Source organism: Lepisosteus platostomus, chromosome 14, assembly GCF_059453375.1.
Source record: "Lepisosteus platostomus isolate fLepPlt1 chromosome 14, fLepPlt1.hap1, whole genome shotgun sequence".
NCBI classification, from domain to species: domain Eukaryota; kingdom Metazoa; phylum Chordata; class Actinopteri; order Semionotiformes; family Lepisosteidae; genus Lepisosteus; species Lepisosteus platostomus.
The window spans coordinates 2,421,429-2,437,791 of record NC_142624.1 but is presented as its reverse complement, the minus strand read 5'-3'; the positions used below and the strand labels follow the sequence as shown (position 1 = coordinate 2,437,791).

Sequence of the window (16,363 nt, the reverse complement as noted above, 5' to 3'; positions counted from 1 at the left end):
CAGGACACACACAGACACACACACACACTGATTTTCCCAGAAGCCAGTTAACCCACCAGCATGTCTCTGGGCTGTGGCAGGCAACCCACACAAACCAGGGGAGAACATGCAGACTCCACACAGACAGCACCCGGCAATCGAACCCAGGGCCCCAGCGCTGCGCCACCGTGCCTCACTGAGACCTTCAGGTTCGATCCTGAACAGCGGCAGGGCTGTTGCAGGCTGTCCAGCGACCCCCCCCCCCCCGGATCCAATGGGGGAGACGTGGAGCCCCAAGCCGAGCAAGCACGCCCGAGACGCAGGACCCGATGGCCGTAGTGTCTCTAATACCGCATCCATAAATATTGAAGAAATACACCAAACGCTGCCGCGACAAAACAGAATACAGTAAAACAGCAAGAAACCCTTCGACGACCTCGGAAAGGTGCATACAAACGGCTTTGGACCGTGGGGTTTCATTGTATTATTTTTATTTTATCAAACAGAGGACGGTAATCCGATCCAGGGCGCAAAGTAAAAGCAGCTGCGCCCCGACTGGAAGCTTTACGGTAGGGGCGCGCGCGCGCGGCGGAAGGGCGGTGTTCCAGAAGCGGCCAATGACGACGCGGCCTTTCCAGGGTTTTTTTTAACTCGTCCGCCAATGAGGAGGCGCCTCCCCCCCCGGCGGGCCAATCAGGGACGCGGCAGATGTTTCAAAAACTTTGCCCGCCATGTTGTCCTGAGAGAAGTTGTTAGACGGGAAGGCGGCGGTTGGCGGTCTTCGTAAATATATCGGGTAGGTTACGAAAAATAACGAATTACTCTCTCGGACGTTTTAATGGGGGGTCTTTAGGATAAACATTTGGAGGGGAACCACAACCGGGGACACGTCGAAATCCCTTTCCGGCCCTCTCAGTAACACAATTCCGATATTCGTTGCAGAAACACGGATTCTAGTGAGGGCGGTTCACTTGGGTTTTTCCACGATGAGGGCAGCGCTTTCCTGAGGCGAATTTATAAGCAACGGTACAAGTCCTCGGTTGAACGGAGGGCCGGTTTTCAACGAGTGAAAGATAACGATTACGCGTCTCCGGCTGGAAAACCAAAACAAGTGTTAGAGACTTGATTCACCCCGTGAGGGAAATCGCAGTGCAAACAAGCAGCCTGGCACGGTGTAACGCAAAGATACAATAATACGCAATACAATAGCGCAAGTACAGTCAGTGAGAAGTGCAGCAAAAGGGTTTTTTTTAAAAAAAAAACGTGTTGTAGCGCTGTGTAAAATTTCTGGCCTCGGAAGTATTTTTATTTTTAATTGAGTTTGTTGCTGTGTGAATCCCAGCGGAGTCCCGTGTGTCCTGTGGGTTTTTGGTCCCGGGTTAGGGTTTGCGTTTTGCGTTGCGCCTGATGTGGGTCTGGTCCTGGTCTCCTGTCTCTGTCCCCCAAGCCCGTCTTGTGAAGGTGACAGGGCTTCTCCCGCTGCGCCCCAGATCTCTGCGGATCTGTCCCCCAGAGAGGTCAGAGAGCCACCTTTCCCGAGCTCTTTCAAACCCGGCCCCAGAACCTTCTGCTTTATCGAACTGGGTCCGTGTCTGCCCGCTTGTTGTGATTGTGTTCATTCTGCTGCCTGCCCTCCTCGTTGTCATTTCTTTCACTTGATCGGCCGGATACAATTTCTTGCATTAGGAATTTGTCTTGTCGTAAACCCCAACTTGCTCTCCATGAGACACCCAGACGGGGAGAGAGAAGCTGGGGGTCAGAGTGCAGGGTCAGCCATTTTTACAGCGCCCCCTGGAGCAGTTGGGGAGCCACTTTTGAAGGCGCTATATAAAATAGTTGATTATTGTGACAGTGAGACTCACCGTGAAGCTGCGTGGGGGGGCCTGCGTGCTGTTTTCGGTGGTGGTGATGTCTGTAATTTTAGACACGGGTCCTGCGGTGTCCAATGAGATGGTAGGTTGCTGGTGGGTTGATTGGCGTCTGAGAAAACTGGCCGAGCGTGTGTGTCTGCGTGTCCTGTGATGGAGTGGCGTCCTGTCCAGGTTGTGAGTGTGTGTGTTCTGTGATGGACTGGCGTCCTGTCCAGGGTGTGAGTGAGTGTGCGCGTGTCCTGTGATGGACTGACGTCCTGTCCAGGTTGTGAGTGTGTGTGTCTGTGTGTGTCCTGTGATGGACTGACGTCCTGTCCAGGTTGTGAGTGTGTGTGTCTGTGTGTGTCCTGTGATGGACTGACGTCCTGTCCAGGTTGTGAGTGTGTGTGTGTCCTGTGATGGACTGGCGTCCTGTCCAGGGTGTGAGTGAGTGTGTGCGTGTCCTGTGATGGACTGACGTCCTGTCCAGGTTGTGAGTGTGTGTGTCTGTGTGTGTCCTGTGATGGACTGGCGTCCTGTCCAGGTTGTGAGTGAGTGTGTGTGTCCTGTGATGGACTGACGTCCTGTCCAGGTTGTGAGTGTGTGTGTCTGTGTGTGTCCTGTGATGGACTGGCGTCCTGTCCAGGTTGTGAGTGAGTGTGTGTGTCTGTGCGTGTCCTGTGATGGACTGGCGTCCTGTCCAGGGTGTGAGTGAGTGTGTCCTGTGATGGACTGGCGTCCTGTCCAGGTTGTGAGTGTTTGTGTCTGTGCGTGTCCTGTGATGGACTGGCGTCCTGTCCAGGTTGTGAGTGTGTGTGTCTGTGTGTGTCCTGTGATGGACTGGCGTCCTGTCCAGGTTGTGAGTGAGTGTGTCCTGTGATGGACTGGCGTCCTGTCCAGGTTGTGAGTGTGTGTGTCTGTGCGTGTCCTGTGATGGACTGGCATCCTGTCCAGGTTGTGAGTGTGTGTGTCTGTGTGTGTCCTGTGATGGACTGACGTCCTGTCCAGGTTGTGAGTGTGTGTGTCTGTGTGTGTCCTGTACAGGTAGCACACACACACACTGAGAACACCTGTACAGGTAGCACACACACACACACACACACACACACACACACACACACACACACACACACACACACACACACACTGAGAACACCTGTACAGTTAGCACACACACACTGAGGACACCTGTACAGATGGCACACGCACACACACAAGGTAAGGATGAAGGAGGGAGGGGTACTTCAGTTCACGGTGGGTCACAAGGACAGTGCAGCAGACACTGACAGCTGTTTACAGTGGCTCCTCATGAGCCCTCTCCGCTATTGACGCTGCCAGGCTGGTCTCTGGTCACGCGCCGACCCCGGCCTGCCTTGTGCGGCCCCCACAATAGGTTGCTTGCTGGGGTGGGCGCCCCTGAATTGGGAGGAGCGGTGTGAAAATGGAAGGGTGAATGCCGACGGCATCCCCGAGAGGGGGCAGAATCCGAAGGCGGGGGCCCGGTTTTCCGGGGGGGGGCTGGTCTGATGTTGCCTCCGGTTCCCTGCAGCCATGGACGGGGACACAGGGGAATCGTCTCGCTTCGCCCGGCTGTACCGGCGCGACTCCAGCGCGTCTCTGCTGCGGGTCAAGATGGCGCGGCGCCGCTCGCAGTCCCAGAAGGAGAACCGGGAGCGGGCCTTCAGCCGGAACCGCGGCCTGGAGCCGGGCCTGGGGCCGCTGTCCGAGAAGGAGCTCTCGCTGCTGGACGGCCCGGAGGGCGGCGAGGACGGCCGGGCGCCGGCGCTGGCGCCGCAGGGCAGTGAGTCGCGCGTGAACGTCTGTCGGTCCGATTGCAGGGGCTTGATTGGCACGGCCCATGAGTGACACCGGTGTTGCCACAGCAAAACTAATTTCCAATTTTCAGACATTTCCAATGAAGACACAATCACAAGATGTTTCCATACAAACTTGTGGAGCGTTACTGGGAGACGGGCTCAGTGTTCCTCAGGCTGGGACAGGAGGTCACATACTGGGCTGCCAGTTCCACTGAGCTCCCCTCTCCCAGTAGGATTGGGAGTTGTTGTGATTCTGACAGGTGTGGGAATTCTGGGATTAGATGTGTAAATTTGGGGAAGACTGTTTCTCTAATCCCAGGATCTTTGTATCGGTGCAGTAGGAAGTGCACCTCATTCCAGTTTGTTCCAGTTTCTGTCCCTCTCACCCTCTGTGCCCGTCTCTCTCTCTCTGTCCCTCTCGCCCCCTGTGCCCATCTCTCTCTCTGTCCCCTCTGTGCCCGTCTCTCTCTGTGCCCATCTCTCTCTCTGTCCCCTCTGTGCCCGTCTCTCTCTGTGCCCATCTCTCTCTCTGTCCCCTCTGTGCCCGTCTCTCTTGGTCTCTCTCTCTCTGTCCCTCGCGCCCCCTGTGCCCGTCTCTCTTGGTCTCTCTTTCTCTCTGTCTCTCTCGCCCCCTGTGCCCGTCTCTCTCTGTCCCCTCTGTGCCCGTCTCTCTCGGTCTCTCTCTCTGTCCCTCTCGCCCCCTGTGCCCGTCTCTCTCTCTCTCTGTCCCTCTCGCCCCCTGTGCCCGTCTCTCTCGGCTCCTGTGTGACGGCTGTTTTCACCCCCTGGCCTGGCTCTCAGAGGGCGCGAGCAGCAGCAGCAGCAGCAGCAGCAGGGCCGTGGAGGAGCGGAAGAAGATGCTGGAGCGCTACAGGGAGGCCAAGCTGCTGCAGAAGGAGAAGGAGAGGCGGGAGAAGGAGCGCAAGGGGGTGTTCAAGGTGGGGCTGTACAAGCCCGACCCGGCCGGGTACCTGTCCCGAGCCTCCGCCCAGCCCGCGGCCCGGAGCAAGGTCAGTCCGAAGGGCCCTGCGGCCTTCCGTGTGTGCGGGGGCGCGCGTTGGGGTGCACTTGAAGCCAGGCAGTCAGCGGATGCCTTTGAAAGCTGGCCAGCCCAGTGCCCGATCACCTGGAGGGATCCTGTGGTGTGGCGTCGGCCGCGCGATCGTCTGTCCAGGCCCGTCCCGGCGGCCCGCCTCCAGGTGTGGGCTGGCAGGCGGGGATGTGGGCCTCGGTGACGTCCTCCTCTGTGTCCCCAGGCCCCGGCGGTCCCCGCGGCCCCCACTCGAGTGACGCGCTCCATGCGGCAGCAGCAGGAGGCCGGCCAGGTGAGCGCAGAGGGCAGGTCCAGCTGACCTGAACACCGTGAGGCACACTGACCTGAACACTGGGACTACACACACCGTGAGGCACACTGACCTGAACACTGGGACTACACGCACTCTGAGGCACACTGACCTGAACACCGGGACTACACGCACTCTGAGGCACACTGACCTGAACACTGGGACTACACGCACTCTGAGGCACACTGACCTGAACACTGGGACTACACGCACTCTGAGGCACACTGACCTGAACACTGGGACTACACGCACTCTGAGGCACACTGACCTGAACACTGGGACTACACACACTCTGAGGCACACTGACCTGAACACTGGGACTACATGCACTCTGAGGCACACTGACCTGAACACTGGGACTACACACACTGAGATATACTGACCTGAACACTGGGACTACACACACACTGAGATATACTGACCTGAACACTGGGACTACACACACACTGAGATATACTGACCTGAACACTGGGACTACACACACACTGAGATATACTGACCTGAACACTGGGACTACACACACACTGAGATATACTGACCTGAACACTGGGACTACACACACACTGAGATATACTGACCTGAACACTGGGACTACATGCACTCTGAGGCACACTCACCTGAACACTGGGACTACACACACTGAGCTCGTGAACTCACTCTTGTGTCTGTGTCTCCAGGCTCAGTCCAGGCAGGCGGCTGGGGCGAATCCCCCTCAGACACGGGGGGACCCCTCCACCTCAGCCACAGCGCCCCGAAAAGGTGAGGTTCTGGGGCAATGGGGAGGGGGCTGTCTAGTCTGCTCGAACTACTGCAGCTGAGGGGTTTGGGGGTCCCCCGGGAGGGGGGGGGGGGTAGGAGACGCTGGGGTCTTCAAAACGCAGACCGCGGCACCCGACAGGTTAGTCCTGTCTTCCTCTTTCCCTTCATCCTCCCTCGTTCTCTCCCGTGTCGGCCAGCAGAGCAGGCAGCCGTCTCCAGCAGGGGTCCCCAGACCCGCGCGGCCAGCAGAGCGCAGGCAGCGCCCCCCGCAGGCCGGGCCAGAGCAGCGCCTGGTGAGTCTCCTGCTTTTGTTTTTCGTTTTGGCTGAAGTCTTCCCCCAAGATAAAGCACACAGTACAATACAAGTGTACAAGTGCTGAGGTTATACATGCAGTGGAATATGTTGAACGCTTCTTTATTAGCCCTATACAATTTCTTGCAAGTTACTGACCGCTGAATAATTACAGGTCATTTTAATTTGGGCCAGTTAATCTTGGAACTGTTACCAGGTTTTTGCTAAGTGGCGGTTTCTGTCTGAGCGCCGCCTCTGGGGCGTTTTCTCCCTCTCGTCTCCCTTCCAAGAGCGTAGGAGCAGCCTACGAGCGAAAGTGAGCCCCTCGGCCTGGGTCTGGTTTACTTGGTCGTTAAACAGTTCAGTTTGTAGTTGGATCCTAACCAGCTTCTGCTTGAAAGGAGCCAGAATATCGGTTCAGACCTGGGTGGCTTGTGTCAGGCCCCTTCCTCTTCTCTTGCTTTAATTGCTCTTCCCCTCAGTTTATGGATCGCAGGATCTTGCCCAGCTGTTTCTGAAAGGAGACCTGGGTTTTGCCTTCAGCAACATGGCCACTTGTTCCCCACTCCTCCAACCCTTTGTGCACAGGCTTTCCTCCTGGTCTCGGCTTTCGTCCCCTTGATTCCGGCTTGTCCTTCCACCACCCTTGTGCTCTCATGCGCTTGTCTCTGTGTCTCCAAGCTTGCCTGGTCCCATGTTTCCACCACTAGGCTGCACTCACCAAGTCTCTCTCTCTCTCTCTCTCTCTCTCTCTCTCTCTCTCTCTCTCTCTCTCTCTCTCTCTCTCTCTCTCTCTCTCTCTCTCTCTCTCTCTCTCTCTCTCTCTCTCTCTCTCTCTCTGGTGTTGACCCGCAGAGCCTGCAGGCAGCTCCAGCCGAGCCCCGCAAACCAGAGCTACCAGCAGGACCCAGACAGCGCCCCCCGCAGGCAGGGCCAGGGGTGCCCCCGGTAACTATCCTCACACACACACACACCCTTCTCTCAGTCCGCGTCAGAGCACTCTCTCTGAACCTGTTGTGATGTGGCTTAGAATCCAGGTTTCGGGGGATAACTCTCGGCGCTGTGTTTTGCGCCATTCCTGTGCGCTTCACCTCGCGTTTTTCCCTTCGTTTCTATATTTTTATTTTTTTTCTTTCTTTATTTTTTCTTTCCTCCCAGGGAAGGAGCAGCCGAAGGAGGCCGAGGAGGAGAAGGTAAGTGTGAGGGGCTCCTGCTCCCGGTTTGGCGAGGGTGAGACGGAGACGCCGGCGTCTTCCTTGGGCTCTATCCTGGGGCTGGGGTTGTGTCGGGGGGGGCGTTCGAGTCTCGAGTCGCAGCGCAGGTCAGTGAAGGTTTGCGATGAGCTGAATCGTAGTGAAAATGGCCACCTCCCGGAGAACACTGCAGGAGACGCCCTCAGGGTGCGTTTCCCACAGTGCCCCGGATCGCAGGCGTGCCGCAGAGGGTCTTGTAGTCCTGTTCCCCCTGTGTTAATGCCGCCAATGGGGGTTTAAGGGTGCTCATTCCTGCAGTGGCCCCAGTGGCTGTTCCTCCGGGCTGCCAGCAGGGGTTGCTGTGTCAGGTTGCCTCGTGACCCCGGGCCGGAGTCGGCCAGCTGCCCCGCTCGCTCTCGTTGTCCGCAGAAGCCCGGCGAGCTGCCTGGGAGGAAACGGCAGGAAATAAGCCAGGACCCCCCCAGCCTGGGATCAGCGGAGGAGGAGACGGACAGCGGGGCGCCGGAGGGGACCCCGCCCTCCTCGGCCACGGACGCGGCCCCCGGCGCCGCCGGCCAGGCGGAGAGTGTGAAGACGCCCCCGCCTTCCTTCGCCCCCCAGGGCTTCGTGTTCCAGCCCCCCCAGGGCCTGGGCGCCTTCTCGCTGAACCCCATGACGCCCCGCAGCGCCGACGCCTTCCTCACGCCCACCTACCACTGGAGCCCCCGGATACACCCCGCCAGGTCTGAGGCGCGCCCTCCCCCTCTCTTTCTCTCCTTGTCGCTGTGCAGCTGCACGTCTGACAGGGAAGGTGGGGGGGGTGTCCCGTCGTCTTGTCTCGCTCTGCCTCCTTGAGAGCCTCAGCCGTTAAAGAGCACCGCGTTCCCCAAAACCACTGCAGGCGGGGAGAAGATGGGGCGCCACCCCATTGTCACCCAGTTGTCTGCAGCACCCCTGAAGAAGCACTGTTGTGAAGCCTGTCACAACTGGGGGTCTTGATTTCCCCCCAGACTTGTACGAGCTTCAGTCAAACTGACCGCTGGGGCGTTCATCCCTGTCTCCTCCTCTCTCTTTTTCAGCACGTCCTCTAGAAAGGAATTATTATTATTATTATTATTATTATTATTATTATTATTATTATTATTATTATCTCTGAGGATGACAGTCCGCTTCCTGTCCCGTGCAGGAAGCTGGCGTCTCATTTGAACGCCCTGACGTGCGTTTTCTCCTCCCGGTTCTGTCTCCCCGCAGCAATGGTCTGACCCCGGTGTCGCCGGCGGCCCCCGCCTCCCCCCGTCCCGCCGTCCCCAGCCCGGCCCCCGCCGGCGAGGAGCTGACCACCCCGGAGCCCCTGGACCACCCCGTCCAGCCTGCGCCCCAGCACGATGTCCCCTACTTCAGGTGCGAGCTGGAGACCGAGCGGGTCTGGTCCCGGTCCCCCCCGGGAAACCAGTCCCTGAGAAAGATGCGTCTTGTAAGTGTCTGTGTAGCAGATTCCCTGCGGTCCTCCGCTGACCGGCTGGATCAGATCCTTGGATCAGCGAGCTCCTCGCAGGGTGATCGAGAGTCACTGCTGCAGAAACATCTCATGTCATGAAACACGTATCATAGAACGAACATCCCTCAGTGTAGCGGGTGTGGGAGGTGCACTCCCCCCCCGAACAGTAAGTTTTGTGTGTTGTCAAAAGCCAGACGACCCCGTTATGTGCTGGTGGGGGGGCGGAGGTGGTCCGTGACAGCCTGACGGCGCGTGCCTGTCTGTCCCCCAGGGCGGCGATGCGGAGCGAGGCGGACAGGCTGGCGGAGCTCTGTGAGCGGTGGGGCGGGCGGACGGAGGACCCCGCGGTCCCGGAGGAGGGTGAGTCTCGGCCGGAGGGGCGGTCGATAGCAGCCGTCGTACAGGGCCCGTCCGTGACCCGCACACGCGTGCGGCCTGTCGCCAGCTGCACGCCAACGCGCTTGACGGACCCTGCTGGCAGGACCTGTGCGTTACTCTGTACCCATATAGTGGTAGGAGCTGTGAACTCCTGCTGAATTCACGTGCTAGACTCGAACCTTCACGCTTGCTTGAGCTCAGATGCGTCTCCCTCCCTGGACCGAACTCCCATCTCCTGTGCTAAACTCCCTGACAAGGAAGGAATGTTTTAAGTGCTTTCTGAGTCCTGGAGTTTCTTGGGAAAGCTAGCTCAAAGACGGGAGGGGGAGGGTGTAGAGAAAAGTATGTATGAGCTGTGTAGAGTATCCCTGTTCCTCGGTTTCCCACAGCGTCCCGCCTGCCCGTAGTGCTGATCGTCTCTCTCCTCCCCCCCCCCCCCTCCAGTGCAGGACCTGATCCGGACCACCGTGGGCCAGGCCCACCTGCTGATGGCCGAGCGCTTCCAGCAGTTCGGGGGGCTGGTGGACGACTGCGAGTTCGGCCGCGGGGAGAAGGAGACCACCTGCACCGACCTGGAGGGCTTCTGGGACATGGTCTACTTCCAGGTCAGGACAACCCCCCTCTCTCTCTCTCAGTGCAGTGTTCATGTACTGGAGTGTCCAGTCAGTGTGTCTGTATGAACCCCTCTCTCTCTCAGTGCAGTGTTCATGTACTGGAGTGTCCAGTCAGTGTGTCTGTATGAACCCCTCTCTCTCTCAGTGCAGTGTTCATGTACTGGAGTGTCCAGTCAGTGTGTCTGTGTGAACCCCTCTCTCTCTCAGTGCAGTGTTCATGTACTGGAGTGTCCAGTCAGTGTGTCTGTATGAACCCCTCTCTCTCTCAGTGCAGTGTTCATGTACTGGAGTGTCCAGTCAGTGTGTCTGTATGAACCCCTCTCTCTCTCTCAGGTGGAGGACGTCAGTAGGAAGTTCAGCACTCTGACAGAGCTGGAACAGAACAGCTGGCAGCAGGTGCAGAAGCCGAAGCCCCGAGCGAAGAAGACGGCCAGAGTAAGGCAGCCCCCCCCGTCCTGCGCCGCGGCGCCTCCCTTGCTGTGCTCACTGCCGCGGGCCCTGCAGCTCTCGCTCCTCCTTGTCTCTGCTGCTCCCTCCAGAAGCCTGCTGCGGCCGCCCCCTCGAACCCTCCGGGCCCGTCCAGCTCCGCGGCGGCGAAGAGCCGGCTGGCGGCGGCAAAGGCGGCGATGCGGGCCAGGAAGAACGCGCCGGCCGGAGGGGCCCAGCCGGACGCCGCCGCCGCCCCCCCGGACGCCCCCACCGTGGTGTTCGACGCCGGCTTCTTCCGGGTGGAGAGCCCGGCCAAGCTGCACGGTGAGAGCCGGGCTGGGGGGGCCACTGTGTTTGTGTCTGCGGCCTCCTTTCCGACCCACAATCCCCCAGGGTTCAGACAGCGGGGTGTATCCGGGGGAGGTGTTTGTCTTCCTCGGGCTCGTCCCTCTCCTTTGCCGTGTTCTGGGGTTCGGGGGCTGGGGGGTGGTGGGGGGGCTCGGCACTCGTGGAAGTGAACTCTGGGACCGGAGGAGGGATCAGAAGAAAACTGGAATCTCTCGCTCTCTCTCTCTCTCTGGACAGGCTCGGCGAGGAAGTCCTCGCGGCACGGCGCCATCACGGAGAGCTCGTCCGCCGCCGCGCCCTCTCGGCGCTCCCTCTTCCGCGCGCCGGTGGCCCCTCCCCCTGCCAGCCCCGCCCCGAGCGCTGGCGCCGGTGAGCCGGTCGGCCCCCCTCTCCCCCTCCCTGAAGATCAGCCTGCTGCCCTGGAGGCAGCCAGGGCCCCCCCTGTGGGTGGACAGGAAGCCAGCCCTGCCCCGGCTCCCTCCCTCTGTCCTGGGCCTGCAGACGTCCAGGACCCCCAGAACTGCCCCCAGAGACCCGACGTCCCCCAGCCCTGCCTCCCCCCCAGTCTGGCTCTCCCTCTGCCCGCCTCCGGGGGCGCTGGGGCTTTGGCACGAGGGGGGGGTGCCCTTCCCGCGGACGCCAACGATCTGAGCTTCACGCTCTCCCCTGCCCCCGCGCCCCCCGGTCTCGGGGAGCCCAGCTGCCGGGGCGCCCCCGCCGCGGTGGACCGGCCCAGGCCCCCTTCCCCGCCCTGCCTGCCCGCCGCCCCGCCCCCTGCTGGGGAGACTCCTGCGGCCAGCCCCGCCCCGCTGCTGCTGGGGGACAGGACAGACAGGTGAGGCTCCACTCCCGCCCGCTCTCTGTGTCTCGCTGCTGCTCTCCCTTTCTGTCTCCGTGGGCTTCCTCATCACCCTGCGGGGCGCTGTCCCTCCCTCGGCCCCCAGTGTCCGAACCCCTGTCCCTCCCTCGGCCCCCAGTGTCCGAACCCCTGTCCCTCCCTCGGCCCCCAGTGTCCGAACCCCTGTCCCTCCCTCGGCCTCCAGTGTCCGAACCCCTGTCCCTCCCTCGGCCCCCAGTGTCTGAACCCCTGTCCCTGCCCCAGTGTCCGAACCCCTGTCCCTCCCTCGGCCTCCAGTGTCCGAACCCCTGTCCCTCCCTCGGCCTCCAGTGTCCGAACCCCTGTCCCTCCCTCGGCCTCCAGTGTCCGAACCCCTGTCCTCCCTCGGCCCCCAGTGTCCGAACCCCTGTCGCATTCCCTCTCTCTTTCCGCTCCCTCTCCTGTCCTCTTCCTGCTCTCTGCTTTTCTTCGGTCACTCCTGACCGGCGTCCTCACTGTTCTCTCTCTCCTTTCATCCGCAGTCTCAGAGATCCAGCCAGCGCCCTGTTACCTGACTCCCCCAGCAGCCTGCAGTGCGAGGTGAGTGTTGAGCGAGAGACAGGGCAGTACTGGGGCTGTGTCTCACAGGAGAGAGAGGTCAGGCTGTCTGTCCTGAGCCTCATGGTCTGACAGGGCAGTACTGGGGCTGTGTCTCACAGGAGAGAGAGGTCAGGCTGTCTGTCCTGAGCCTCATGGTCTGACAGGGCAGTACTGGGGCTGTGTCTCACAGGAGAGAGAGGTCAGGCTGTCTGTCCTGAGCCTCGTGGTCTGACAGTGCAGTACTGGGGCTGTGTCTCACAGGAGAGAGAGGTCAGGCTGTCTGTCCTGAGCCTCGTGGTCTGACAGTGCAGTACTGGGGCTGTGTCTCACAGGAAAGGTCAGGCTGTCTGTCCTGAGCCTCGTGGTCTGAGAGTGCAGTACTGGGGCTGTGTCTCACAGGAAAGGTCAGGCTGTCTGTCCTGAGCCTCGTGGTCTGACAGTGCAGTACTGGGGCTGTGTCTCACAGGAGAGAGAGGTCAGGCTGTCTGTCCTGAGCCTCATGGTCTGACAGTGCAGTACTGGGGCTGTGTCTCACAGGAGAGAGAGGTCAGGCTGTCTGTCTTGAGCCTCATGGTCTGACAGTGCAGTACTGGGGCTGTGTCTCACAGGAGAGGTCAGGCTGTCTGTCCTGAGCCTCGTGGTCTGACAGTGCAGTACTGGGGCTGTGTCTCACAGGAGAGAGAGGTCAGGATGTCTGTCCTGAGCCTCATGGTCTGACAGTGCAGTACTGGGGCTGTGTCTCACAGGAGAGAGAGGTCAGGCTGTCTGTCTTGAGCCTCATGGTCTGACAGTGCAGTACTGGGGCTGTGTCTCACAGGAGAGAGAGGTCAGGCTGTCTGTCCTGAGCCTCGTGGTCTGACAGTGCAGTACTGGGGCTGTCTCTCACAGGAAACCAAGATGTGAACTACACTGAGTCTCCATTATCTGGATCTGACAGTGATGGGAGTGTTCATTGGATGAGCTAGCCTGAGTTTCATAACAGGATTCCACTGATCAACCAGTGGAATATTTTAATATGAAGCTACAAATGATTTGGGCTGAGTTTGCTTTCCACAGATCCACAGCTATCTGGGCTTGCAGAGTCTTCACTGTAGTTCCACTAGTTATGCTTTTTGCTTGCAGCCATGTGTGCAGGACACTATCTCTTACACTGTGTGTAACGACGGTGTTTACGCAGGCTCTGTCGGGTCTGGATTTTGAGCGGTACCTACAGCCCACAGCGCGATGCAGCATGTCGCCACGAGAAACTGTTGCCATGGAAGTGTCATCCCCGGCCTTACTGCTGCCGATGGATGTGGAGATGGACAGTCCTGTGCCGTCCCAGCTAGCCGGGGAGAGGGAGTCAGAAGAGCAGACAGATGCCCAGACCGAGGACACCTGTACAGGTACTGCACACACACACACTGAGGACACCTGTACAGGTACTGCACACACACACACACACACTGAGGACACCTGTACAGGTACTGCACACACACACACACTGAGGACACCTGTACAGGTACTGCACACACACACACTGAGGACACCTGTACAGGTACCGCACACACACACACACACTGAGGACACCTGTACAGGTACCGCACACACACACACACACTGAGGACACCTGTACAGGTACTGCACACACACACACACACACACTGAGGACACCTGTACAGGTACTGCACACACACACACACACACACACTGAGGACACCTGTACAGGTACCGCACACACACACACACACACACTGAGGACACCTGTACAGGTACCGCACACACACACACACACTGAGGACACCTGTACAGGTACTGCACACACACACACACACACACACACTGAGGACACCTGTACAGGTACTGCACACACACACACACACACTGAGGACACCTGTACAGGTACCGCACACACACACACACACTGAGGACACCTGTACAGGTACTGCACACACACACACACACACTGAGGACACCTGTACAGGTACTGCACACACACACACACACACTGAGGACACCTGTACAGGTACTGCACACACACACACACTGAGGACACCTGTACAGGTACCGCACACACACACACACACACACTGAGGACACCTGTACAGGTACCGCACACACACACACACACTGAGGACACCTGTACAGGTACCGCACACACACACACACACACACACACACACACTGAGGACACCTGTACAGGTACCGCACACACACACACTGAGGACCCCTGCGCAGGGTGCTGATGGGTTCTCTTCAATCCACAGCCCCAGCCCTGCTGGCTGCAGTCCCCGCGCTGTTGCACAGCGTGACCCCCGTCTCCTCGGTGAGTACCGCCAGCCCTGCGCTGCAGTCCGCCTCTCGCCCTCCGGCTCCCCCTGCCTGTCGCAGCTCTGCGCGGCCGGCTGGCCCCTTGCTCTCCTGCAGTGTCTCCACCCCCCCTTTCCGGTCCCTCGCTTTGCTTCTCTCTGCCCGAGCGCTGAAGAGCGAAGGTGAGCCGCGCGTGAGTCTTAACCTCTCCCTCACCCCTCTCGCCCCCCTCCAGCCCAGGAGCAGTGATCCGCTGTGCTTCACCCCGATGTACAGAGAGACCGTGCGTCAGTCGCTGGTCGCCCGAGACCTCATGACCTTCACCCCTCCCACGAGCAATTAGAGTCGCCCGCTGCCCCCCAGTCTCCCTGTCTCCTGCGGTGAGGCCCTGCCAGGGTGAAATAATCCTGAGGCCCCCTAGTGGCCAGGAACCCCAGACGCTGTTGCTTTGGCGTGAGTTCCTGCCTCAAGGCATCCTGGAGGGTGTTTGGGAGAGCAGTGGATGGGATTTTCCTGGTGGAGGTGTGTGGGATCTCCGTATGGAGCCTGGTCTCTGGCCTGGGTTCGCTGGCTCCCCTCTTCATCTCGTACGGAGGCACCGATCTGGAAAGCGAACAGAGGGGGGGGGGGTACTGAGATTTATTTTTCGGCTGGAGGCCACATCGATACCTGTGTCTGGCCTGATGGTATTCTTTCCACGTGCTCGTTCCTCGTTCGTGTTGCTTTGTAACCCCTTTAAAGAAAGCGACCATCTGTAATAACCGTATTAAAGGACTGTGTTTACTTCAGTGTGTGGCGTGCTCTTTCCAGAAGGCTGCAGTTTTGTGGAGACTCCTTGTTTTCTCCAGGGACAGCAGGAGGCACACCCCTCGTGAGTATTTCAAGAATACTGCGTTTTTATGTGCTGGTAGGGGCTACAGTCCAAGTATAGTAGAACAGTCCTGTTGCACGAGGAGCTATAGGACAGGTACGGTAATGGGAGAGTAAGGGTCTGTCGTAAAATGATGTAGAATTGATGTTCACATCAGCGCGTCACGTGCACAAGACGACTCTTATCTCCTCCTCTGGACCTGCCCTCTGCCACCCTGGAGGTTTCGCTACATGAGTAATAAATGACTAAACGACTATGGTTCAGTGTGAAGAGCAGTTCATATTATCGGCAGAATCTTGCGCAAACAGCCCTAAATCACTCGGGGAGCAAGAATTATGGCCGAGTCCAGACTCCATCTGCTGTGCCGTAATGTCTGGAGTAGATGAGACCCAAGTCGTCACCTCGGTACGGTATATAGTGGTGGGGGGGGTAGGGAGTGGGGGCACACTTGTGTCTCTTTTCTCCACTGAAGGCGTGTGACGCGCGCAGGGCCCCGACGTGGATGCCCGCGCGACTGGACCTCAGCCGACGAGACCCGTTTCCGTAGCCGGCGCAGGCCAGGAACAAAGCCACCGGGAAACCCCTTCAAGAAAAGCAGGGGAGATTCCCGAGCGGCTGAGCCGGGCTGTGAGCCGGTCCGTCTCGGGCTCTGGGGGGCGGTTTCTAATCTTCCTGGCTCAGCACGGCTTCCTCATTACCTTCATGGGCGGCTGACGACCTCTCCTCCTCCTGACGCACGCGGGGCTCCCTCGGATCCGGTGTGTGGGCTCAGGCGACTGCGGTATCGTACGCCGAAGGTTTTTTCGGGGATGGCGGGCTTGGGCCCCTCCGGCTCCCTCGCGGTCACTGCCAGTAAGACGACAGCACTGCAGCGCCCAGGAAATCGCCAGCATTTCCAGTTCCTGGCAGGCGTGAATTGTGGGTGTTTCCAGCCAATGATGTGAGCCTGCAGGGACGCCGAGCCCGAGCTCTTTGCCCAGGAAGCGACAGGTGTAGCCCCTCCGCTCCCCTCCATTCTGATCCACCCAGCCCCTGCTGATTGACAGCTCAACAATCAGCGGGGAACTTTAGGCGGTAAAGTTTGCTGACAGACCCTCCATCCAGTGGGTCCAGAACACCAGCCTGTAAGTACACCCAGAGACCCTCCATCCAGTGGGTCCAGAACACCAGCCTGTAAGAACACTGAGAGACCCTCCGTCCAGCTGGTCCAGAACACCAGCCTGCAAGAACACCCAGAGACCCTCAGTCCAGAATATCGGCCTGTAAGTACACCCAGAGACCCTCCG

The 16,363-nt window shown here is 59.2% G+C and overlaps 1 protein-coding gene across 6 annotated transcripts; it reads left to right on the top strand.

Moving 5' to 3' along the window:
- Positions 1-36: 36 nt before the first annotated feature.
- On the top strand, positions 37-14,989 carry dlgap5 (discs, large (Drosophila) homolog-associated protein 5). Of its 6 annotated transcripts, none has more exons than XM_088606451.1 (19): positions 37-775; positions 3,379-3,630; positions 4,448-4,656; positions 4,903-4,971; positions 5,667-5,748; positions 5,949-6,041; positions 6,896-6,988; positions 7,199-7,233; positions 7,663-7,976; positions 8,485-8,634; positions 9,003-9,091; positions 9,554-9,714; positions 10,057-10,158; positions 10,263-10,476; positions 10,738-11,335; positions 11,860-11,917; positions 13,095-13,302; positions 14,164-14,222; positions 14,442-14,989. In XM_088606451.1, the coding sequence occupies exons 2-19, from the start codon at positions 3,381-3,383 to the stop codon at positions 14,547-14,549; spliced, it is 2,892 nt and encodes a 963-aa protein (XP_088462577.1). In that variant the 5' UTR covers positions 37-775; positions 3,379-3,380; the 3' UTR covers positions 14,550-14,989. The 6 variants fall into 6 exon arrangements, with proteins under 6 accessions (XP_088462577.1, XP_088462581.1, XP_088462580.1 ...); XM_088606455.1 differs by having other exon boundaries at positions 3,379-3,634; positions 4,470-4,656; XM_088606454.1 differs by having other exon boundaries at positions 3,379-3,634; positions 4,464-4,656.
- Positions 14,990-16,363: the final 1,374 nt, after the last annotated feature.